Raw genomic sequence first — 25,640 nt, forward strand, 5'->3', positions numbered from 1 at the left:
TATCAGGCTTTCCTGTTACCACCAAGTAAGTAACGCAAAAGCAGAGAAACTCTTCAGCTGCAGGCTAAAGTACTATCCCCTGACATCAGCACAACCCCTGGCAGCCAATCAGAAGAGACGTCCCCCCCTCCCCCTCAGCTTGGAAGACGGCTGGAACATTAGCAAGTCCAAACGGCATTACCAGATATTCGTAATGCCCATCGCGGGTGTTAAACGCCGTCTTCCACTCATCCCCCTTCTTGATCCGCACAAGGTTGTAGGCCCCCCTGAGATCGAGCTTGGAGAAGATCTGGGCCCCCTGGAGGCGGTCAAACATCTCAGAAATCAAGGGAAGGGGATATTTGTCCTTCCGTGTGATGGCACTGAGTCCCCTGTAGTCAATACAGGGGCGCAACACCCCATCCTTCTTCTCCACGAAGAAGAATCCAGCCCCCGCGGGCGATTTAGAGGGCCGGATGAAGCCTCGAGCTAGGTTCTCTCGAATATACTGGGACATGGCTTCCGTCTCTGGCCGGGATAGGGGGTATACGCGGCCACGGGGAGGTTCAGTGCCAGGTAGTAGCTCTATGGCACAGTCATAGGAGCGATGAGGAGGCAGAATCTCTGCTTGCTGTTTGGAAAAAACATCTCCAAAGGATCTGTAGGGCCCCGGTAACATAACATTGGCTCGATCCAAAGGAAGCGTCACTGGGGCTGGCGAGATCTTATCCAAACAGACCTTCTGGCAGCCCGGGCCCCACGCCATCAATTCACCCCGGGCCCAATCAATGCAAGGGTTATGCAGGCGAAGCCAGGGTAATCCCAGGATTATGGCCTCAGTGGCCGACGGAAGGACGTAGAAGGAGATAACTTCTTTGTGTAAGACTCCTACCCGTATGGTCATAGGCACGGTCCTGGAGCGGAGAACTCCCCGAACCAGTCCCCAAGCCGCTGAGACAGTGATGGACTGAGGTAACTCCATCGTAGGAATTTGATGAACCCGCACCAGGTCCGCGCTGATAAAGTTGCCTCCCGCCCCCGAGTCAACTAGCGCCTCAAAACAAGGGGTTTCCTTAATCGCCAGTAGAACTGGCACCAAAACCTGCATCCAAGGGGAGACGGACTTTGGCCCTGACCCGGTCTCCCTAGCCGGTATCAGGGCTGCTGGTTTCCCGACTTCTTTCTCTTCGGGCACTCATGGACAAAGTGCCCCTTCACTCCACAATGCAGGCACAGCCCCTTAGAGCGTCTCCGCTGTCTCTCCTGGGCCGCCCGGTCAACCTGCCTAGGTTCAGACCCGTCGGGCACACCCAGCGACGGGGAAGCAGGGCTCTTGTGCGAGCTCCTCGAGTTAGCCCCTGCAACCTGCTGACCAGCGCAACGTTCACAGGCCCGCTCCCTGAACCGGATGTCCACCTGGGTGCAGAGACGGATGAGGTCGTTCAGATCTGAGGGCAGCTCCCGGCCTGTGAGTTCGTCTTTAATGTTGGCCGATACCCTATGCCAGAATACCGCAGTCAGGCTCGGGTTATCCCAACCTAGCTCCGCGGCCAAGGTCCGAAACTGGATGGCGTACTCACCCAGAGAGAGTCGCCCCTGATGTAGGTTCAACAGCTGAGTTGCCGCCAAAGAGGGCTTCCCGGGTTCCTCAAAGATGAGCCGAAATTGTTTCAAGAACTCTGCCAAATTATCCAGAAGGGGATCCTTCTTCTCCCATAAGGGCGAAGCCCTGGCCAGAGCGGGGCCTGCCAGTAGAGAGATAATATAAGCCACCTTCGCCCGATCCGAAGGAAAATCCCGGGCCTGCAACTCGAAGACAATTTGGCATTGATTGAGGAACCCCCGGCAGGTCTTACTGTCGCCCTCGTACCTCGGGGGCGTAGCCACCCGAATCCCTCGGCCGCATGCATGGGAACCCGGCGGAGTAGAAGCTGGCGGGCCCTCCGCAGCCCCCGTGACAGTCAGCGTGTCTACCCGTTGAGACAGTGCGTTCACGACTTCCGATACCTGTGGTAGCTGAGCATGCAATTGCTGGTGCAGCTGCATGGGGGATGGATCGGTCGAGCTCATGGCTTTTGCGTTCTGTAATCCGTTGCGTTGGTCATGAGCCCTTGGGCCCTGGCCGAGGCCAGCAGGGCGCCGAATCAGGCCAAGGGGAGACCGACCCACCACCGCACACCCCAGCTACACAATACCCCTTAAGCTACCCCTCCCCACAGTCCCTCAGGAAGAAGGGAAATAGGCATACAGGCGGGCCTCGCGGCCGAACCGGAACCCACGCACACAGAGCCACTCATGCGAGCCTCACGGCTGAACTGGAACCCAATCACACACAGGGAGGGGTGAAAGAACCCAGAGGGCCCCAAGATGCCAGACACGCACTGAACACCAGCAATAGGGCAGAGGGGGAAACAAAGGACCAGAGCGGGCCACGCCCACCCAGGGGACTAGCGCAGGACAGGGGGACTAACACAGTAACCCCCCCCCCCCCCCCCACCAGGGTAGGAGCCCCAGGCAGAAGCCAGAGGAACCAGACACAAAAGGAAGGCAGAAAGCCTTTGCCTCAAACCCACTGTAGACAGAGGCACACAGAACACAAAGGGTTAAGCTTGTAGAGCCAGCAGAGAGAGAGTGCCATAAATCAACAAACAATCAGAGAGAATGCTTCCCCTCCCGAGAGGGAGCGGGGCCCATCCAACAAACACACTGGCAGAGGCAGGAATACAATACACACAGTACACAAAGGGTTAAACTCACTGAGCCAGCAGGCGGGACACTGGGAAGAGAAATCCTTAAAACAAACAAACAAAGGAGAACGCTCTCACTCAGCCCAGAGCCCCGGAGGCTGAGCAATGCCCAGCCCTCACTAAACAAACGAGCAGCTGACCCTGATTACAGAGCTACGCACACACACACAGCAGCAGCTAACCCAGAGGGAAGGAAAAGAATACTCTAATACAACACAGATCCCTGTCAGAACCTAGAGCACGTTCTGAGAGAAAGCTATCAGGCTTTCCTGTTACCACCAAGTAAGTAACGCAAAAGCAGAGAAACTCTTCAGCTGCAGGCTAAAGTACTATCCCCTGACGTCAGCACAACCCCTGGCAGCCAATCAGAAGAGACGTCCCCCCCCCTCCCCCTCAGCTTGGAAGACTGGCTGGAACATTAGCAAGTCCAAACGGCATTACCAGATATTCGTAATGCCCATCGCGGGTGTTAAACGCCGTCTTCCACTCATCCCCCTTCTTGATCCGCACAAGGTTGTAGGCCCCCCTGAGATCGAGCTTGGAGAAGATCTGGGCCCCCTGGAGGCGGTCAAACATCTCAGAAATCAAGGGAAGGGGATATTTGTCCTTCCGTGTGATGGCACTGAGTCCCCTGTAGTCAATACAGGGGCGCAACACCCCATCCTTCTTCTCCACGAAGAAGAATCCAGCCCCCGCGGGCGATTTAGAGGGCCGGATGAAGCCTCGAGCTAGGTTCTCTCGAATATACTGGGACATGGCTTCCGTCTCTGGCCGGGATAGGGGGTATACGCGGCCACGGGGAGGTTCAGTGCCAGGTAGTAGCTCTATGGCACAGTCATAGGAGCGATGAGGAGGCAGAATCTCTGCTTGCTGTTTGGAAAAAACATCTCCAAAGGATCTGTAGGGCCCCGGTAACATAACATTGGCTCGATCCAAAGGAAGCGTCACTGGGGCTGGCGAGATCTTATCCAAACAGACCTTCTGGCAGCCCGGGCCCCACGCCGTCAATTCACCCCGGGCCCAATCAATGCAAGGGTTATGCAGGCGAAGCCAGGGTAATCCCAGGATTATGGCCTCAGTGGCCGACGGAAGGACGTAGAAGGAGATAACTTCTTTGTGTAAGACTCCTACCCGTATGGTCATAGGCACGGTCCTGGAGCGGAGAACTCCCCGAACCAGTCCCCAAGCCGCTGAGACAGTGATGGACTGAGGTAACTCCATCGTAGGAATTTGATGAACCCGCACCAGGTCCGCGCTGATAAAGTTGCCTCCCGCCCCCGAGTCAACTAGCGCCTCAAAAAAGGGGTTTCCTTAATCGCCAGTAGAACTGGCACCAAAACCTGCATCCAAGGGGAGACGGACTTTGGCCCTGACCCGGTCTCCCTAGCCGGTATCAGGGCTGCTGGTTTCCCGACTTCTTTCTCTTCGGGCACTCATGGACAAAGTGCCCCTTCACTCCACAATGCAGGCACAGCCCCTTAGAGCGTCTCCGCTGTCTCTCCTGGGCCGCCCGGTCAACCTGCCTAGGTTCAGACCCGTCGGGCACACCCAGCGACGGGGAAGCAGGGCTCTTGTGCGAGCTCCTCGAGTTAGCCCCTGCAACCTGCTGACCAGCGCAACGTTCACAGGCCCGCTCCCTGAACCGGATGTCCACCTGGGTGCAGAGACGGATGAGGTCGTTCAGATCTGAGGGCAGCTCCCGGCCTGTGAGTTCGTCTTTAATGTTGGCCGATACCCTATGCCAGAATACCGCAGTCAGGCTCGGGTTATCCCAACCTAGCTCCGCGGCCAAGGTCCGAAACTGGATGGCGTACTCACCCAGAGAGAGTCGCCCCTGATGTAGGTTCAACAGCTGAGTCGCCGCCAAAGAGGGCTTCCCGGGTTCCTCAAAGATGAGCCGAAATTGTTTCAAGAACTCTGCCAAATTATCCAGAAGGGGATCCTTCTTCTCCCATAAGGGCGAAGCCCAGGCCAGAGCGGGGCCTGCCAGTAGAGAGATAATATAAGCCACCTTCGCCCGATCCGAAGGAAAATCCCGGGCCTGCAACTCGAAGACAATTTGGCATTGATTGAGGAACCCCCGGCAGGTCTTACTGTCGCCCTCGTACCTCGGGGGCGTAGCCACCCGAATCCCTCGGCCGCATGCATGGGAACCCGGCGGAGTAGAAGCTGGCGGGCCCTCCGCAGCCCCCGTGACAGTCAGCGTGTCTACCCGTTGAGACAGTGCGTTCACGACTTCCGATACCTGTGGTAGCTGAGCATGCAATTGCTGGTGCAGCTGCATGGGGGATGGATCGGTCGAGCTCATGGCTTTTGCGTTCTGTAATCCGTTGCGTTGGTCATGAGCCCTTGGGCCCTGGCCGAGGCCAGCAGGGCGCCGAATCAGGCCAAGGGGAGACCGACCCACCACCGCACACCCCAGCTACACAATACCCCTTAAGCTACCCCTCCCCACAGTCCCTCAGGAAGAAGGGAAATAGGCATACAGGCGGGCCTCGCGGCCGAACCGGAACCCACGCACACAGAGCCACTCGTGCGAGCCTCACGGCTGAACTGGAACCCAATCACACACAGGGAGGGGTGAAAGAACCCAGAGGGCCCCAAGATGCCAGACACGCACTGAACACCAGCAATAGGGCAGAGGGGGAAACAAAGGACCAGAGCAGGCCACGCCCACCCAGGGGACTAGCGCAGGACAGGGGAACTAACACAGCAACCCCCCCCCCCCCCCCCACCAGGGTAGGAGCCCCAGGCAGAAGCCAGAGGAACCAGACACAAAAGGAAGGCAGAAAGCCTTTGCCTCAAACCCACTGTAGACAGAGGCACACAGAACACAAAGGGTTAAGCTTGTAGAGCCAGCAGAGAGAGAGTGCCATAAATCAACAAACAATCAGAGAGAATGCTTCCCCTCCTGAGAGGGAGCGGGGCCCATCCAACAAACACACTGGCAGAGGCAGGAATACAATACACACAGTACACAAAGGGTTAAACTCACTGAGTCAGCAGGCGGGACACTGGGAAGAGAAATCCTTAAAACAAACAAACAAAGGAGAATGCTCTCACTCAGCCCAGAGCCCCTGAGGCTGAGCAATGCCCAGCCCCCACTAAACAAACGAGCAGCTGACCCTGATTACAGAGCTACGCACACACACACAGCAGCAGCTAACCCAGAGGGAAGGAAAAGAATACTCCAATACAACACAGATCCCTGTCAGAACCTAGAGCACGTTCTGAGAGAAAGCTATCAGGCTTTCCTGTTACCACCAAGTAAGTAATGCAAAAGCAGAGAAACTCTTCAGCTGCAGGCTAAAGTACTATCCCCTGACATCAGCACAACCCCTGGCAGCCAATCAGAAGAGACGTCCCCTCCTCCCCCTCAGCCAAACCGGCAGAATCATAACAATAATGCTGTTTCAGGGTTAGTCTCCCGGAAGTAAAAACATCCAAGTTATTCATCAATTCTCCAAACTTATCGGTATATCCAACAAAAGAATTACTAACCATATAGATCTCTTATGTGGCAGCTTCCAAGATGACCGCGGTGTTTTTTTTGTTATTCTTATATACCTAATTCAACGTCTCATGACTACAAGAGCACCAATCAAAGACTGGAGGCAGTAACCTTTCACCCAATAAAAAATGTCATTGAGATCAACGTCATCCATTCAATTTTACAATTTAATCCTCCAGGCGCAATAGTGTTCAATGTAAAAATCCAAAACTGTTCTCCATAGTTAAGTATTTTATCTAAATTTCCACCCTCCCACCCTTCTGTCACATGATCAATAATCCGCCATTGGATATCAGAAATCTGATGTTGATATTGAATCCAATGTTGGATGAAGGGGCTTCAATTTGTTTTCTCAAAATCCTGGATTTATGTTCTGTAAGACGAACTTTAACTGCTCTTTTACTTCTCACGTAGATCTTATCATATGGGCACTGTATGATATATACCACCATTGTTGTAGAGCAATCTGAAATCATATGGGATTTAATCACACATTGAGTCTGCGGGTCCACCCATGTAGGTCTTACAAATGAACTGGAGCACCATTGACAATGTCCACAAATATGTTGAGGAGAGTTCACTTTCACCTTGTCATAATGTTTCCTTTTTGTCAATAATTCTCCAATATTTTTTGCTCTTGTAAATACTATAAGTGGTTTATCTTTAAAGATCTGATCCATCTGTAACATATGCCCGTGAGACATAATAGAATGCACAATATATTTAGATAGATGAGTATGGTTGCACCCAGACTAATCTGTCTTGATGTTCATGATTTTTATAATTTAGCAATAACTCTCAGGAGAATTTTGCTCTCAGATATGCTTTCCGTATGATGGCTGAAGGGTATCCCCGCTCCAAAAATCTAATAGTCAAACATTCTGCTTAATATTTATGTTTCAACAATTTTTATTGATGACATATCAAAAAGAACAAGCTCAAAGCTCCTTACATAACTGACATGGGTGGACCCGCAGACTCAATGTGAAATCTATATAACAATAAAGAAACTAGCTTATTATCAACAAATTTTTCATTTCTCCCTTCCCCTCCCTACCCTGTCCTCGCCATCATCTCTCCTTTTACCGTTACAAGTCAAACTCCATCACACTTTTTGCAATAATATTTTACCTAAAAGAGCATAATCAGGATATCTTAACCCCCCCCCCCCCCCCCACTTCCACCCTCCCTCAGCCCACCCGCCCCCCTGAGGAAATGCCTGAATCTTCGATATTCATGCCCAATGAATGGGTCACTTTGTATATCGTATCTAAAGGGAGTTTACCACCAAACTTCTCCCTCTGGCAGACAAACTTTGTATATATGGCCCCCAAACTTCCAGAAACTGCCTTTGCCGCCTAGGAGAACTACCCACCCCCCTCTTTTCAAATAACATAAACTCATGTAGGTTGTTCCTCCAGAGCCAAAAGTCCGGGGAGGGGGGGAATCTCCAACCCACTGACTCATAGTCAGCCTTTTACCTATCAGACAAGCTTTCCGAATCAACTGACGGGCCGCTGTGCCTTGTAAGATAAAAAGCTCATGTTGATCCAGCAAAATCCCCATCGGGGAGCACATGACCCTCGACCCCAAAAGTGATTCCAGATAGTGAACAATGGAATTCCAAAAATATCCCACCTTGTGACACTCCCACAAGCAATGAAAAAAGGATCCCGGGAGTCTTCCATGTTTCTCACACAAAGGCATAGATGTCCTTCCCATCTTAAAAATCTGAGTTTTTATAAGGTAGGCCCTATGCAAAATCCGGTATTGACACTCTCTGAGCCCTGTGTTTCCCGTCAACCTAGGTATTCTGGATGTCAAGACACTAAAGTCCAAGGAAAGATGTGGCCTCAACAAGTCTCCTGCCTCCCGCTTTTGAATTGGTTCCCAATCTTTATGAACTAGGCATTTTCCCAATTCCTTGTGCAAACCCGAAATGGAAAGACGCTCCCCTGGCACCGAATGAAAAAACTGCCGCAAAAGCAATCTGCCTAATATTTAAAGTCATCCAAGGAGGAGCAAACCCTCCTTAGTTGCAAGAATTGAAGCCCCTTTCATCCAACATTGGATTCGGTATCAACATCGGATTTCTGAAATCAGATGGCGGATTATTGATCATGTGACAGAAGGGTGGGAGGGTGGAAATTTAGATAAAATACTTAACTATGGAGAACAGTTTGGGATTTTTTACATTGAACACTATTGCGCCTGGAGGATTAAATTGTGAAATTGAATGGATGACGTTGATCTGAATGGCATTTTTTATTGGGTAACCTCTAAATATGAAAAGGAACCTATGATAGTACCTCACTCCCAATTTGGATAGTGGATTTTGTATACTGTTGGTATTTTCTCTGTCGGGAGGCGTTTGAGGTTCCAGTTGTTTAAAATTCATCTAGAGATTTCCTGGTTGAAATCTGAAGGTTACAGGAGGGTGAGACATAAAGATAGCTTTATATTTTCAAACTTCTTTGGGGTTTGGTATTTTTTATTGGGTGAAAGGTTTCTGCCTCCAGTCTTTGGTGCTCTTGTAGTCGTGAGACGTTGAATTAGGTATATAAGAATAACAAAAACGCTGCAGCCATCTTGGAAGCTGCCACATAAGAAATCTTTATAGTTAATATTTTTTTGTTGGATATACTGATAAGTTTGGAGAATTGATGAGTAACTAGGATGTTTTTACTTTCAGGAAACTAACCTTGAAACAGCATTATGTGAAACACGAATTCATGTCAGTGGTGATAGGTCTCCTGTATTGATTTTATATATAGCCTTTGATGGAGAAATATAAAGAAATTGAGCTAAGTACTTATTATTAACTAATTCATTATCTTAAAAGTGAAAAAACAAAGTAAAAATTTAGAAAATCATAGATTGATGAATATTACATGCTCATGCATTGTATTGCTTGGCTCAAGTAAATTAGCCTAATGGGTGTAAGCTTGCGTTTCTGATGGATCCAACAATAGATTTATCTAAACGTCTTGCTGATGGAAAATATCTAAGGAGCTGGGCTTACTAGTAGTATAATAATTTCACAGGCTGGCATGTTGACTGACCAGTATAGATTGGGTGAAGTCCCATAATAGCTGGAATACCTAAAGGATAGCATCAGCACAAAAAGAGGCTCTTCAAGTCTGCAGCAAGATACAAACGCAAAAACCAAAGCAGATTAGGAGTCCAGAAGATTCTTTATTGAAATAGTCCCCGATGTGGCCACTGTTTATCAGTAAGGTTGCATCAGGGCTATTGTAAAAACAATAACAAATTAAACATAAATATATGATGTAAATATAAAAATATCAATAACATACATGTATAGAAACATACATTAAAAAAATAAAAGCATGCAATAAAATAATGTATCTTTGAAAATTGCTAGAAAAGGTACAAATGGAAATCAAAAGAGCTTAACAAGATCAAACATTCTAATGTGCCAAACCAGGGAACAGAATCAAGAAAGCCATAAACAAGTGTGGAATCTCAGCAATCCAAAATGTGACAAGATTCAAAATGCTTATAAAAAGATGTATATTCTAACCATAGTGCATGTGTGTTAAAATACTCCTCAATAGAAGTCAATTCACATACCTAACTAGGGGTTGAAAGAATATGATCTTCAGCAAAAAAACATCCAAGGTTACCTGACAAATTAAAACATGTGCAGGGTAAATAACAACAACAAAAAAAAAAACAGCCTCAGAACACATCTATATAAAAGGTTAGATAAATAAAATACCTCAAGGCACATCTAAATAAAACAAGTATTATACACAGTCAGCAGCTCTCAAATACTTAAAAACGCTCAGCAGTACAACAGCTTCCAGCCTCGCTCCTCACAGTGTAAAATGTGGAAATGGCTACATTGAAAAACAAGGGCTGCTTTATACACACAATGGCACATTAGTATGTGTTTGATCTAGTTAAGCACTTTTGATTTCTATCTGTACCTTTTCTGGCAATTTTCAAAAATACATTATTTTACTGCATCTGTTTAGTTTTTTTTATGCCCGTTTCTGTACATGTATGTTATTTGTTTTTATATTTTTATATTTACATCACATATTCATGTTTAGTTTGTTAGTGTTTTTATAATACTCCTGATGTAGCCTTGTTGGCAAAACGTGGCCACGTCAGGACTATTTCAATAAAGAATCTTCTGGACTCCTAGTCTGCTTTGGTATTTCACAACACATGTGAAACTCCCCGCATATATCCAGAAATGTTTAATAATGCCTTCTGTTATATTACTATTATGTATTCCATTACCATGCAGCCCAAAATCCTTCTATAATACCAAATGTCTATTCTCTTCTTATTTCCACTATCCATGATGTATTGTAAGCCACATTGAGCCTGCAAAGAGGTGGGAAAATGTGGGATGCAAATGCAATAAATAAATATTTGCATTTTTACCTGAAGGATAGACTGCAATGCGTGTAATTTGTTCTCAGTTCTTCCTTTATGCAGTGCTGGATGTGATGTGAGTTAGTGATATGGAGTTTGGAGGTGGACTGAGAAGACTATTTGTCATGCCCATCTCTGTACAAATGCTTGTTTGGGGTATCTTTCATAGGTGCTGTTCCTCTGAGATCTCTTCCCTCCGCTGTTTCAGTTGAGCCTTCGCAAGGGGTTGGTCAGCCACACTTTGCGGAAGGCAGGTAAGTATGAGCTTAGACTCACTCAGGATTGTGTAGGGAAGGAAAATGTTTATGGGTCAGAGACAGAAAAGATTTTGTTATGTTTTGCCCTACAGATACTAGAGTTGGGGGAAATAGGGAGAAAGGGAAGGGGGGCTGATCACCCTGATAAGGGAGTGGTGTTTTGTGAGGGTTATTAAGACACACTTGTGATTTTCTGTGGTAAGTGGGACTTGTTTTCTGGGAGTGCAGCAGCTCTGCCTAGGCCTGCTACAGTTCCCATGTTAACAAACCTATCCTAGATTGCCACTTCTAACCAGAATGATTGTCTTCTGTCCTTCATTTTCCCTTGTCATATGAACTGATTTAATTTGGATTCTCCCCCACCCCTCTTCTCCACTTCCCAGCAGGGACCGAAGTGGATTCTTCAGTCCTGAGCATTGTGAGACGGACAGTCCCTGGACCACCCCATCTACACCTACCACACCAACAGAAGGGGAGGGAGAAGGACTCTCATATAATCAGCGGAGTCTGCAACGCTGGGAGAAGGATGAGGAACTGGGAGAACTATCAACCATCTCTCCTGTTCTCTATGCCAACATGAATTTCCCCAACCTGAAGCAGGACTACCCAGGTAAGCAATATTAATGTTCATAATGGCTAACTCCACTCAAAATCTTGTAACAGAACTCCCAACTTCATTGAACCTAGGTTCAGATATGTGAGGAGATTCATAATTTTTTGCTAAAGACAGTGGTGTTGATGAGTGGAGGCTTATTCATAATAGGAAAGGACTTTCACTGGATTTTCTTCCTTTTGCCATTAATACACTGTCATAACACAAACCTTTACTTTTTCCTTCTTCCTTCTAGATTGGTCCACTCGATGCAAGCAGATTATGAAGCTGTGGCGTAAAGTCCCCGCCACAGACAAAGCTCCTTATCTGGTGAGGCTGCTGCTAATAATATCCTGCACTCTTGGATCTTATGTTCATTTAAGCTTATGAGCTCAGAGAAACCCTTCTAATTTGTCGTGATTTTTTTTTTTTATCTGTTGTAGCAAAAAGCCAAAGATAATCGAGCAGCACATCGTATCAGCAAAGTGCAAAAGGTACATGAGTGGGAGCTACATCTCAACCTGCGCTTCCTGCTGACTTCCTCTGTGTGTAATAGCTTATCTGTGCTTGCTGCTGACTATTTTGTCTGTTATTTTTGTCACTACTTTATATTTTATTTTTTTTTATACAGCAGGCAGAGAACCAGATCAACAAGCAGCCCAAAGGTGAAGGGGGACGGAAAACAGAGAGGCCATCTCTTCATCTCCAAATTCCCCCTCATATGGGGCCCCAGTCTGGTTCCTCACAGGTCCCTCCCTTGACAGAGCTGGCAGGCAGTTTACCCATTGGACAGTCTGTCTTTAACACCAGCTCTAGGTTGTCTACCTCATCCAATGGATTCCTGAAACCTTCCTCCACAGGCATAGCTGGAGCTGAAGCTCCCAGTGACTCCTTTAAGCCTCCCCCACAGTCCCCTGCTCAAGTGCCTTCACACGAACCCTTTGGAAGTACCCCCATTTTTTCCTTGGAGTCTCGTTTCCAGTCTTCCTTGGTTCAAAATTCAGCCTCCAATGGCTTCCAGACGTATGCCTCAGCTGGACCCTCACTTTTTCAAAGCTCACGCCCTGCAAGTCAGCCCGTAGAGTTCCACCCAACACCCCCTGGGACTCCCCGAAATCAGCCCTCCACACCAGATCCCTTCTTCAAACAGCGCTATTCAGGTGGGTCATTGGACAACTTGGTGGTCCCTGGGAGCCCAGGTTCCAGACCATCCTCATTAGGAGATTGTGGATCAAAGCCTATTGAGCCCTTACTGTCACCTTCACGTTATGGGGAGCAGAAGAAAACAATAGATAGTATCCTGCTGCCTGTAAAAAAAGAAGATGTGAGCCTGCAAGCAAAACATGATCTGGGAGTGATGTCTCCTGGGTTTGTGCAAGGGACATGCTTTGCTGACTCCCCCTCTAACACTCATCTTGGGACAGAGATGAAATGTGCCACTAGTATCTTTAAAGCACCTTTAACCCCACGGGTTGCTCAGGTAGAACCTCACAGTCCAGCACCAGTACAGAGGTCACTGGAGCCCCACGGGCCAACACAGGCTGCCTCACCACAGCAGCATCCTGAGGTCTACACTTCTCTTTCCTACTCTGACCCATATGTTCAGCCCACTGAAGGCAGCTGCGCTCCTCCTAGGTCACTTATGCCAGACCCTTGTTCTCGAGTACCTGCTAGTCCTCAGTCTCAGGCTAGCTCACCAGTGACTCCCAGGCCACTGTCCAGTGAGTCTGTTTGTCAATCCCCAGTTACTCCCCGCTTTCAGTCCCCTGAATCTTACTCAAGGCCCCCCTCACGCCCTCAGTCTCGAGACCCCTTTTCCCCCATGCACAAACCTCCAAGAGCTCAGATAGCAGAGTCAGTCTTCAGACCTGTGCAGATCTATAACTCTTCAGGTAGTGTGGGGTTTCAACAAGGCCTGCCCCCTCCACAGCCAGTTGAGCCCCACTGCAAAGTGCCAGCCAGCCCACAGCAAGGTTCTTATGCCAGGTCTCCAGGTGCTGGTATGTTCCCTGGCTCCCAAGGCCAACTCTGCTTCACCTTTCCTCAGTCTCCTGCAGAATCTGCTAAGGGCTCGCCATCCCACCAGCCCAACCTCCCTCAGTCTAATAGTTTGAACAGCCATTTTACTCCCACACAGCCTATGAACAAACTTCAGAGTAGCAGCTACTCCTCCTCACCCAGATTCCACCAGGCTGGCAGCCCTGGGACAGAGAGCTACAGTCTGTCTCCACTGCGGCCTCCTTCCGTGCTTCAGCAGGATGGGCCCTACCTTGGTCATAGCTCTGGACAGCGCACAGGAATCCCATCGCCAGCAGAGAAGCGGGAAGAAGCGACTGGTCACTCTAGTCCCCTGGCAGGCCCTACCAGGGAGGTGTCTGAGTTACAGGGAACTCCAGAAACAGCGCTCAACAGCATCAGTCAGACAGAGCTGGAGAAGCAGAGGCAGGTAAGGACAGTATGGCTTAACATTACGAGGTGGAGACAGGTGGCTAAAACACTGTAGCATATTTATGGGAAATGAAAGCCTGGTCTAGTATCACTTCACCGCAGATAAAATTTTTCCAAGGAATCCAGGACATGTTTTGGAAGGGGTGGGGGGAGGAAGGGTTGATTTTATGTTTGTTTGTTTTTTTTGCCTTATTTCTGTCTTCCTAGGTCCTCTCCTCCTGGTCATGTTGATGATTTTCCTAAAAGTACTTTTTTTTTCTTTTATTGAGCCCTTTGGTTTCCTCATCGACTCTATTGGACCACCTTTCATGCTTGATGAGGTTTATCCTCCAATAATCCACGTCCCCTTTTTGTAGCCCAGCCATTGAAGGGAAGAGTCCTTGATCAAGGGTCACATACCACAGTTCTCTCTGGAACCTGTGTGCTCACTTTGTCTGATGGCAGTGTTATCTTGAGATGGCTGTGATTTCTGCATTCACAGCAACCCCAGTTATGGTGGTCCCTGTGATTCTCCGTGAGCTGGCCTGAAATGAGATGACTTATCCTTTCAGTCTGTTTTCTTCTATTGAACTTTATTAATTGTTAAATCTTGCTAGTATATATCATAAATGTGATTTAAGTATAAGCTATATTTGATTCCTGTACGAAGCACCCTTTGTACCACTGTGCCATCTAGGAGCAATTAAGAGATCCTAGTGATGATAATTCAAAGCCAGATACACATTTATTCTTCACCAATTAATATTGGCTGGTTGATTAGCATCTTGTTATCAAGGCACTTGGAAAAATTAATTTCTTTTAGTTTCAAATTTTTTTTGTAAGTCTTTTGCCAGTTGATCATGTAGTATAGCACCATTTCTCCAAGGACAAACAGGCCTTTCCATATCATCATGCCGATCAATCCATAGACTGGTGGGTTGTGTCCATCTACCAGCAGGTGGAGATAGAGAGCAATCCTTTTGCCTCCCTATATGTGGTCATGTGCTGCCAGAAACTCCTCAGTATGTTCTCTATTTCAGCAGGTGGTGGTCACACACAGCAGCAGCTCTGGCTAGGTCTCCAAGCCTAATTCTTAGGTTTTGTTGAGTACCTGGGGTTGAGGGCTCTTCTTGAGCAAGTGCAAACCTGGTGGTGCCAGGTCCCTCCTTTTCTCCCCCCTCCCGCTGGCTCCGTTAAAAAAAAAACCAAAAAAACATTTGAACGTCCTTTAAGGGCGTTTATTTCAACGTTTATATCAGTGTTTATTGCAGCTGCTCACTGGGACTCCAGTTCGTTACAGCTCGGAGCAGGTAATTTTACCTTTTATAGCGGGCAGGGGGTTCCCCGTTCGGTCTCCACGTGGCTTATGGCGTCGGAGGGCGAGGGCACGAAGATTCGCTCCCCGGGACCGCCTGTGTGCGTCTAGCGGGGATGCGGGGGCTTTCAAAGCCTGACTCGCCTTTTTTGGGCGTCAGTTTGGAGTCTGGTCAGTGTCCCGGTTTTTCCTCCGGTGCGGCGGTTTTTCCCGCCATAAGCGCCCATCCCCCGCTTCCCCCCCCCCCCCCCCCCCCCCCCATTTTGGCCGACCACTCTGCTCGGACGGCTTCTTCTTGGGCCGCCCTCGAGGTGGGAGACGTTAATGCTATGGTCGCCCTTGATTCGGGCGACGGCAAGAAAGCGGCCAAAGTTAAGCGCCGTTCTTCCCGCGCAGCTCCTCGGAGTTTCGCGCCGGACGCCATTTTGGATGCGCAGCATGTTTCTTCCCCGCTCTTGCGAGTGCCGCTTGAGGGTGCGTCTAGGGCCATGGCCCAGGCGGCAGAAGTGCACAGTCTAGGGGGTTTCTCCCCTGAGTTCATTTTGCTGCTGCATCAGGCTTTTCTTATGCTAAACGCTGCCCCAGCTCCCCCCTCTGATCAAGGGGTTGAGGCCTCCGGAAGCAAACGCCCTCGGGTGGACTTCCAGGCCCTAGAGGACTCTGTCTCCTCTGATGTAGATGAGGGCAGCGTATCTGAGTTCTCCCAACGGTCCTTTGGGGATTCCTTGGAGGAGATGGATTCCCGCTTGGATGGAGCGGATGACCCCTCTGCAGCACGGATCCTTCGCTCAGAGGATTTGCCCAACCTGTTAGTGCAGGCCATGAGCATTTTGAAGATTTCCTCTCCGGAGGACGTCTCTCCCTCAGCCTCTGTTGGCTCTGCCATTATGCTGGGGACGAAGCGCCCACCTAGAACCTTCCACGTGCATGAAGCCATGCACACCTTGATTTCGGCTCAATGGGATTTCCCAGAAGCGAGCCTTAAAGTGGCTAGGGCTATGTCCCGCCTCTATCCTCTGCCTGAAGGTGAACGGGAGGCCTTTCTTTGGCCTACCGTGGATTCTTTAATCACTGCGGTGACTAAGAAAACGGCGTTGCCGGTGGAAGGTGGCACGGCCCTAAAGGACGCCCAAGACAGGAAATTGGAGGCGGCTTTAAAGTCGTCCTTCGAGGCGGCTGCTTTAAGTTTGCAGGCCTCAATTTGCGGCTCCTATGTGGCCAGGGCGTGCCTGACTATTGTGCAGCGAGCTTCCCTCTCGGATCCTTCCTTGAGGGCTGATTGGCCAGCCCTGGAATCGGGCTTGGCCTACTTGGCAGGCTGCTGTATGATGTCTTGAGAGCCTCGGCTAAAGGTATGGCTCAGACAGTCTCTGCACGGCGGTGGCTTTGGCTGAAGCATTGGTCTGCTGACCACGCCTCTAAGTCTCGCCTGGCTAAGTTGCCTTTTAAAGGCAAGCTACTCTTTGGTGTCGAGCTGGACAAGATTGTGACCGATCTCGGCACATCTAAGGGTAAGAGGTTACCGGAGGTCAGGGCCCGGGCCGGTAGTGCCCGCCCCGGTTCCTCCAAGGAAGGTTTCAGGAAGCCCGTCGGTATCGCCCGGGCAAGTCGGGCTCCTCTGCCCCCTTTTCCTTCATAGGGAACTTCTCCCCCAAGCAGCATTCCTTTCACAGAGACCGCCGTCCCGGAGGTGCGTCCTCCGGTCCTCCCGCAGGGTCTCGTACCCAATGAGGGGGCGCTGGTCCATGGCCCAGAGCAGAGTGGAGGACGCCTATCCTCGTTTCTGGGCGAGTGGACCAGGGTAATTTCAGACGCTTGGGTGCTGGAAGTCATCAGAGATGGCTACAAGCTAGAGTTCTGCCTACCCTTAAGAGACGGGTTTGTGCACTCTCCCTGCAAGTCTCCGACGATCTGATCCGCCTGGGTGCTGTCGTTCCGGTGCCAGAAGATCAGCTTGGCAAGGGACGTTACTCCATTTACTTTGTGGTACCAAAGAAAGGAGGTTCTGTCCGGCCTTTCCTCGACCTCAAGGGGTCAATCGGGCCTTGAAAGTTCGGCACTTCCGGATGGAGACTCTCCGCTCTTATAGCGGCAGTGCAGGCAGGAGAGTTCCTGGCATCCTTGGACATCAAGGAAGCTTATTTGCATATTCCCATCTGGCCTCCTCATCAACGCTTTCTGCGTTTTACAGTTCTGAGCCGACACTTCCAGTTCAGAGCCCTCCCGTTCGGGTTGGCTACTGCTCCGCGGACCTTCTCCAAAGTAATGGTGGTCATCGCGGCCTTCCTATGCAAGAAAGGAGTACAAGTCCATCCTTATCTGGACGACTGGTTGATCCGAGCCCCCTCATGCAGAGTGCGGCAGAGCTTCAGACCGGGTGATTGCTCTTTTGAGCTCCCTGGGGTGGATCATCAACTGGGAGTAAAGCCAGCTGCGCCCGACTCAGTCCCTGGAGTATCTGGGAGTTCGATTCGACTCCCAAGTGGGCAGAGTGTTCCTGCCAGACTATCGGATTGTCAGGCTTCAGGCTCAGGTGGACAAGTTCCTAGCAGCCTCTCCTCTTCGGGCTTGGGACTATGTGCAGCTGTTGGTCTCTATGACGGCCACAATGGAAGTAGTGCCCTGGGCCAGGGCCCATATGAGACCTATACAGCTCTCTCTGCTGCAGCGATAAACTCCAGCTTCGGAGGATTACGCTGTGCGCCTTCCCTTGGATCCAGCGGTGAGCAAGGCGCTGAGCTGGTGGCTGAGGCCAGACAAGCTGTCCGCAGGAATGCCTCTTATGACCCCGGAGTGGGTTGTCGTCGCGGCGGTCGCCTCTTTGTCGGGTTGGGGAGCCCACTGCTTGGGAAAGACAGCGCAGGGGCTCTGGTCCCCTGCAGAGGCAAAGTGGTCTATCAACCTCCTGGAACTCAGAGCCATTCGGTTGGCGCCTTTGGAGTTTCTCCCGGTCCTGGCGCTGAAGTCAGTACGGGTCCTGTTGGACAATGCCACGGTTGTGGCCTATGTCAATCGCCAGGAAGGTACCAGGAGCGCCCCTCTAGCCATGGAGGCCATGAAGCTATGCCTGTAGGCGGAAGCAAACCTGGAACAGCTGTCGGCGGCCCACATTTCGGGAGTCATGAATACTGCTCAGGCGTTCTTGGGCATCACGAAGCGCTGGGGCCAGCTGAGCCTAGATCTGATGGCGTCATCAGCCAGTTGCCAAGTGCCGCGACTTTTCAGCAGAGGACGGGACCCTCGATCTCTGGGAGTAGATGCTCTTCTCCAACAGTGGCCGACACAGGAGCTTCTCTGTGTGTTCCCGCCTTGGCCCATGTTGGGCAGGGTGCTAGGCCGGGTGGCAAAGCATCCGGGCCTGATAATCCTGGTGAGTCCGGATTGGCCCAGACGTCCCTGGTATGCGGACTTGATCAGGCTCTCAGTGGACGGCCCTCTGCAGCTGCCAGCGGAATGGGGCCTGTTGCATCAGGGTCCCGTGGTGATGGAGGATCCTTCCTCCTTTGGTCTTACGGCCTGGCTATTGGCGGCAGCGTCTGAGAAAGAAGGGCTTCTCAGACAAGGTCATCGCCACTATGCTGAGAGCGAGGAAGCACTCTACTTCTACTGCTTACGCCAGGGTTTGGCGTACCTTTGCATCGTGGTGTGAGGCAGGCTCACTTTCTCCCTTCAGTGCTCCAATTTCTTCAGTGTTGGCGTTCCTGCAAGAAGGTCTGGAAAAAGGCCTGTCGCTCAGTTCCCTTAAGGTCCAGGTAGCAGCTCTTGCTTGCTTCAGGGGTCACCTGAAGGGTGCTTCCCTGGCCTCGCAGCCAGATGTGGTGCGCTTTCTCAAGGGAGTTAATCACCTGCACCCTCCTCTGCACTCAGTGGTACCTGCGTGGAATCTCAATCTGGTACTAAGAGCCTTGCAGAAGCCGCCTTGTGGACCTGACGTTGAAAGCAGTCTTTTTGGTGGCTATCACTTCAGCCAGAAGAGTTTCCGAGCTCCAGGCGCTATCATGTCGAGAGCCCTTTCTGCAGTTCACTGAGGCAGGAGTGTCTATTCGCACAGTGCCTTCCTTCCTGCCCAAGATTGTTTCTCACTTCCATGTGAATCAGCAGCTCTGTCTACCCTCCGTTCGTAGGGAGGACTACCCAGAGGAGTACTCTGCTCTCAAATATTTAGATGTGAGACGAGTCATCATCAGATACTGGGAAGTGACCAATGATTTCCGGAAGTCGGATCATCTGTTTGTGCTGTTCGCAGGTCCTCGTAGGGGTCTGCAGGCTGCCAAGCCTACAGTGGCACGATGGGTCAAGGAAACCATTGCAGCGGCTTATGTGGCTGCGGGGAAGGTGCTGCCTATCCAGCTGAAGGCTCACTCCACTAGAGCACAGGCGGCCTCGATGGCAGAGGCCGGGTCCTTCTCCTTGGAAGAGATTTGTAGGGCGGCAACTTGGGCATCGGCTCATACCTTCTCTAGACATTTCCGCTTGACTGTGGCTGCTCGGGTGGAGGCCCGGTTTGGAGCTTCAGTGTTGCGGTCAGGGATTTCTATGTCCCGCCCTGGGTGAGTACTGCTTCGGTACATCCCACCAGTCTATGGATTGATCGGCATGATGATATGGAAGGTAAAATTATGTATCATACCTGATAATTTTCTTTCTATTAATCATAGCCGATCAATCCAATATCCCAGATATCTGTACTGTTTATATTCTGGTTGCATTTTAGGTTCAAGTTTAGTCTTCAGTTCCTGTTCAGGAGGACTTCGTGTTCAAGTTTTTTTTCAATTGGATTCTTCTGGAGTTGAGACGATTTTGTGTTACAGTGAGCTGCTGCATTCCTCTCCCCTCCGTTTTACGGGGCTGGATTGAGACCTAAATTCTGCCGGCGCTCCCTCCCGCTTCGTGCGGCTATAGGGCAGCTTTGTACCCCTCCAGCTTCGGCGGTGTTAGGGTCAGTCAGCTCCTCCCGCGTTTGCGGTTGCAGGATAAGCCAGATCCCCCCGCATCGGCAGGTGTGGTGTCCCTTCCCCGCTCCACTTGTGTGGGGATGAGCTGGGTTGATTCCCCTCCCCCGTTTTGGCGGTGGTGAGCTGGGCAGAGTGTCCCTTTGTGTGTGTAATTCTCTAAGTGCTGAGTCCTGCGGATGGAGCTTTGATATCGACATACTGAGGAGTTTCCGGCAGCACATGACCACATATAGGGAGGCAAAAGGATTGCTCTCTATCTCCACCTGCTGGTAGATGGACACAACCCACCAGTCTATGGATTGATCGGCTATGATTAATGGAAAGAAAATTATCAGGTATGATACATAATTTTACCATAATTCTCACACATGGATATCTTGATCCCACATTGCCCAATCCGGAGCTTATAACAAGCTAATAAGAGCTTTGTGGAGCACGAGATACTCTCCACTGTGCATGCGCAAGTGCCTTCCCGCCTGCTGCGAGAGCATGATTACCTCAGTTTTTTTTTTAAATGTGGTCAGGAATGGTTGTGTTTCTCTTCTGCTCCTCGCAGCTCGATCCAAAAAAGCATTATTGATTGCCTTTTTGGCGTTTTTTTGCTGTTCTTTTGTGTACCCAGGTTCGGGTTACTCCTTTTTGATTTTCCCTTAGCATTTTAGTTCCCTTTTTTTTTTCTGCATCATTAGGCCACATTTAGGCCTTGACTTTGGTCGGATTTTCCCGTTCTTTTTTACTTTGGTGCTTTGCCCTTTTTTCAGCCCCCTTTGAGTTTTGATTTGGCCACAGAAGGTTTTCCTTCCATGTCCATGAGAGCTCCCAGTGACTTTAAGTGCTGTACCTGGTGAAATAGGACTGTCACAGACACCCATTCTTGGTGTCTTCAGTGTTTGGGGCCTGATAATAGCTCTTCCAACTATGTCCTGTGTCTTTGCATGAAGAAAAGGACCCAGTTGACCCAGCTTAAGAAGATTTTTGAAGTCCGATCCGAATCATCAGTGTCGACATTGGCATAGGCTGTGCTGGCATGGGCGTTGTATGTTGCATTGGAGCTGCTAGACCTGTAGATACTGGGAGCAGTTGTGCATCATGGGTCTCCATGTGCCTCTGTGCCGACTGCTGTGCAGGGCCCCGGGACCTATCTGCTTTGGATGCAACACCAGGGCGACGTGAGAATTCAGTGTTCTCGTTGGCAGTGAGGAACCTCGATGACCGACTTCGGGCGAAGGCCAAGAAGCATTGGCATCTATCTCAACTCACAGTGCCAGAGGCTTCAGGGTGTCGAGGGATTTGGCAACCGAGAAGCATCGTTTCTGGTAGGACTGTCCCCCTCCTTATAGGAGGCGCCGATGCACCAGTCTCCCTACAGGCAGGACCAACCTCCTATCTCGACCCCAGAAGCTCCGCAGACTTGTCTCTGAGCCGACACCCGAGCTTTTCCTGGTGTCTGCCCTCGAGCGCATCCAGGCTTTGCTCCCTGAGCTGCTGACTGGCATCATGCATCAGACTGCATCGGCATTGGGGATGCTTGTGCTTGCCATGCCTCCTGTTGCTGCTACGCTTGGCCCTCTGCCTGCAGTGCGGCCTCTGACACCAGTGTCGCCTGCCACCCAAGCCGGTACATCCTTGATGTCGGTGAAGGAATCTTTGCCTGAATTAGATGCAGGAGCTGACTCCTCAACGCCCCTTTCAAGGACATGGCTCCTCCCAAGTCGAGGCAGGCTTAGTCTTGGCTCTCCCATGCAGAGATTTTGACTGACACCGATGAGGAGCACTCATGGGAGTCTGAGGAGAAGCCATGGTATTTCTCGGAGGAGGAGTCCTATGGTATCCCTACTAACCCCTCCCCTCCATAGGAAAGGAGAAAATCTCCTCCAGAGAGTCTTCCCTTTCCCTGTTTTGTCAAGGAAATGGCAGCTGCCATTCCATTTCCTTTGGAGGTGGAGAACGAGCCCAGGGCCAAGATGCTTGAGGTCCTGGGCTACAAGTTTCCTCCTAGAGAGGCTGTGACCATGTACCGGATTCAGAGTACCCCTGGGTTTGATAGGCCTCTGCTGCCTCATTATTCCCTGGTGGTTGAATCCGCACTCAAAACGGCCAAGAGTTCTAGAGTTTGTTTGCTTCGGCGTACTCGGGCGGGGAAGCTAGAACCTTGGACTCTTGTGGGGCGGAAGATGTTTCAGGCCTCTATTCTTGTGTCCTGTATTCAGTCATATCAGCTCTTCACGAGCATGTACTTGTGGGACTCAGTGCGCAAGCTGCTGGATTTGGCAGACTCTCTCCCACCGGATAGGCAGTCACTTCGCCAGTTGACCAAGCAGCAGAAGGTGTGTCATAAATTCTTGACCAGGGGCGCCCATGACACTTTTGATGTGGCTTCCAGGATTTCTATGCCCAAAGTATATAGTGATGCACAGACTTTCATGGCTGCGTGTCTCTGACTTAGATTGTGCAGTTCAGCATAGATTGGTTGATGCCCTGTGCCAAGGGATAACCTTTTTTGGTGACAAAGTGAAGAGGTCGCTGACCAGATCAAAAAACACACTGATAACCATGCACTCTCTCTCCCGCCGGACACCTTCTGCATCTACCTCCTCATCTAGGAGGTTTTTTGGCAAGTCGAGAAGGGGTGGCTACTCCTCTCGCCTGCTTCAGCATGCACAACCCCAGAGCACTCGTTCATGTCAACAGTGTGCACCTAAGTCCCCTGCTGCTCCCCAGTCAAAGCAGGGGACGAGCTTTTAACTGTCTCTTGTGGAGCATAGCAGTAAAAGTATCCGTGCCGGACAACTTGCCAGTCGGGTGGGGGGGGGGGGGGGGGGGTGGAGGCTGAAGTTATTCCACAAAAGGTGACCCCTTGTAACCACAGACCGGTGGGTTCTTCAAATAGTCCATCTCGGGTATGCCCCGAATTGGCATCAAAAACCACCAAATTGCCCACCAAGAGCTCATTACTTAAGCTGTCTGCACGAATAGGTACTTGCAGAAGAACTTTCCATCCTTCTGAAGGCCCATGCGAACCATTCCACCAGGGAAAGAAGGGTGGGGATTCTATTCCAGGTACTTTCTTGTGCAGAATAAGACAGGGGGCTGCGTCCCATCCTAGACCTAAGGGCTCTGAACAAATTCCTGGTTAAAAAGAGATTCAGGATGGTTTCCCCAGGCACCCTTCTTCCCATGAGTCAGGAAAACGACTATGCTCTCTGGACTTAAAGGACACATCCTGATACTTCCAGCTCACTTGAAGTATCTACGATTTTGACTGGGAACACAGCACTCCCAGTACCATGTGTTGCCCTTTGGCCTCGCATCAGCTCCCAAGGTATTTACCAAATGTCTAGTGGTAGTTGCAGTGTCGCTACACAGTCTGGAATTTCATGTGTTCCCTTATCTTGACGATTGGCTGGTGAAGAGCACGTCGAAGGATGGTGCTCAGGAGTCCATGTGGGGGACTATTCGGGTGCTCAAGTTACTAGGGTTTGTTTTAAACTACCCCAAGTCCCATCTCCTTCCTGTCCAGCAACTAGAAATCATTGGAGCCCTGCTTGATATGCAGAAGGTTCAAGCCTTCCAGGGCCGAGGGCGGACACTCTAGTTGCACTGGCTTCTCAGGTTCACACCTCTCAGCAGGTCACAGCTCGGCAGATGTTGCGGTTGTTGGGACACATGCAGACTTATTTTCGAAAGAGAAGGGTGCCCATCTTTTGACACAAATCGGAAGATGGGCGGCGTCCTCCCAGGATCGCCCAAATCGGCATAATCGAAAGCCGATTTTGGGCGCCCTCAACTGCTTTCTGTTGCGGGGACGACCAAAGTTCATGGGGGTGTGTCAGAAGCGTAGCGAAGGCGGGACTATGGCATGCCTAACACATGGGCATCCTCAACCGATAATGGAAAAAAGAAGGGTGTCCCTGACAAACACTTGGACGACTTTACCTGGTCCTTTTTTTTTTCTTACGACTAAGCCACAAAAATGTGCCCTAGATGACCTCCCCTTATTCCCCCAGTGGTAACTAACCCCCTCCCTCCCTCAAAAAAATTTTGAAAAATATTTTTTCCAGCCTCTATGCCAGCCTCAAATATCATACCCAGCTCCAAGACAGCAGTATGCAGGTCCCTGGAGCAGTTTTAGTGGGTGCAATGCACTTCAGGCAGGCGGAACCAGGCCCATCCCCCCCCCCCCCCCCAACCTGTTACACTTGTGGTAAATGTGAGTCCTTCAAAACCCACCAGAAACCCACTGTACCCACATGTAAGTGCCCCCTTCAACCATAAGGGCTATAGTAGTATTGTACAGTTGTGGGGAGTGGGTTTTGGGGGGCTCAGCACACAAGGTAAGGGAGCTATGCACCTAGGAACAATTTATGAAGTCCACTGCAGTGCCCTCTAGGGTGCCCGGTTGGTGTCTTGGCATGTGAGGGACCCAATGCACAACGAATGCTGGCTCCTCTCACGACCAAATGGCTTGGATTTGGTTATTTCTAAAATGGGTGTCCTCGGTTTCCATTATGGCCAAAAATCGGGGACAACCATCGCTAAGGTAGACCTAAATTTTGCGATTTGGGCGTCCCCGACCATATTATCGATATGAAAGATGGATGTCCATCTTGTTTCGATAATATGGGTTTCCTTGCCCCTTCACCGGGATGTCCTGCGAGGACATCCTCAGGAAAACTTGGGCACCCCTTTTGATTATGCCCCTCATGGTGTCCAGAGTTTTTGATGCCCGTGACACATCCTCACATGAGAACTGCCTTATGGGACTATAGCTTCTCAGTGGTGCCAAGCCACAGGGAACCTAAACGATGTAATCTGAATATCCCCAGAGCTTGCTTGCTCCCTGTTGTGGTAGGACCATTTGATCCAGTTTGACTCTGGGGTTTCCATTCCAATTTCCTCATCTGCAAAAAATGCTGATCATGGATGCATCTGCCTGGGTTGGGGAGCCTATGTAGATGGGCTTCGCACTCAAGGTGCTTGGTCCACCCAGGAAACAGATCTCCAGGTTAATCTTCTGGAGCTTCGGGCTATTTGGAATTTTTTTTTTTTAGAATGCTCTAAAGGCTCTCAGAGATTGGTTGTCTCACCAAATTGTACTCATGCAGCCGGATAATCAGGTTGCAATGTATTACACCAACAAGCAGCGGGGCACCAGCTCACACCCTCTGTTTCTGGAGATAATTCGGATGAGGTGTTAGGCTCTCCAGCATGGTATGCTCCTTCGCGCCACTTATCTAATGTGCATTAACAACAGTCTGAATGACAGACTGAGCAGGATCACGCAACTTCACAAGTGGTCTCTCAACATGGTGGTTGCCTGGGAGACTTTCCAAGCATAGGGCACCCCCTTGGTGGAACTTTTTGCCACTTACATCAATACAAGGTTCCTCAGTTCTGTTGCAGGCTCACGACAGACTAGCATTGGATGCCTTCCTCCTTCATTTGAC

At 50.2% G+C, this 25,640-nt stretch overlaps 1 protein-coding gene across 1 annotated transcript in view; it reads left to right on the forward strand.

Moving 5' to 3' along the window:
- Positions 1-25,640, forward strand: part of KMT2D (lysine methyltransferase 2D) — a 591,638-nt gene that overhangs the window by 334,513 nt on the left and 231,485 nt on the right. Inside the window, exons 27-31 of the mRNA XM_030196818.1 lie at positions 10,817-10,901; positions 11,288-11,514; positions 11,753-11,826; positions 11,940-11,990; positions 12,128-13,942. Of these exons, the coding sequence (XP_030052678.1) occupies positions 10,817-10,901; positions 11,288-11,514; positions 11,753-11,826; positions 11,940-11,990; positions 12,128-13,942 (2,252 nt within the window). The remainder of the gene's footprint in view (positions 1-10,816; positions 10,902-11,287; positions 11,515-11,752; positions 11,827-11,939; positions 11,991-12,127; positions 13,943-25,640) is intronic.

Source organism: Microcaecilia unicolor, chromosome 3 (genome assembly GCF_901765095.1).
Source record: "Microcaecilia unicolor chromosome 3, aMicUni1.1, whole genome shotgun sequence".
Classification (NCBI taxonomy): Eukaryota; Metazoa; Chordata; class Amphibia; order Gymnophiona; family Siphonopidae; genus Microcaecilia; species Microcaecilia unicolor.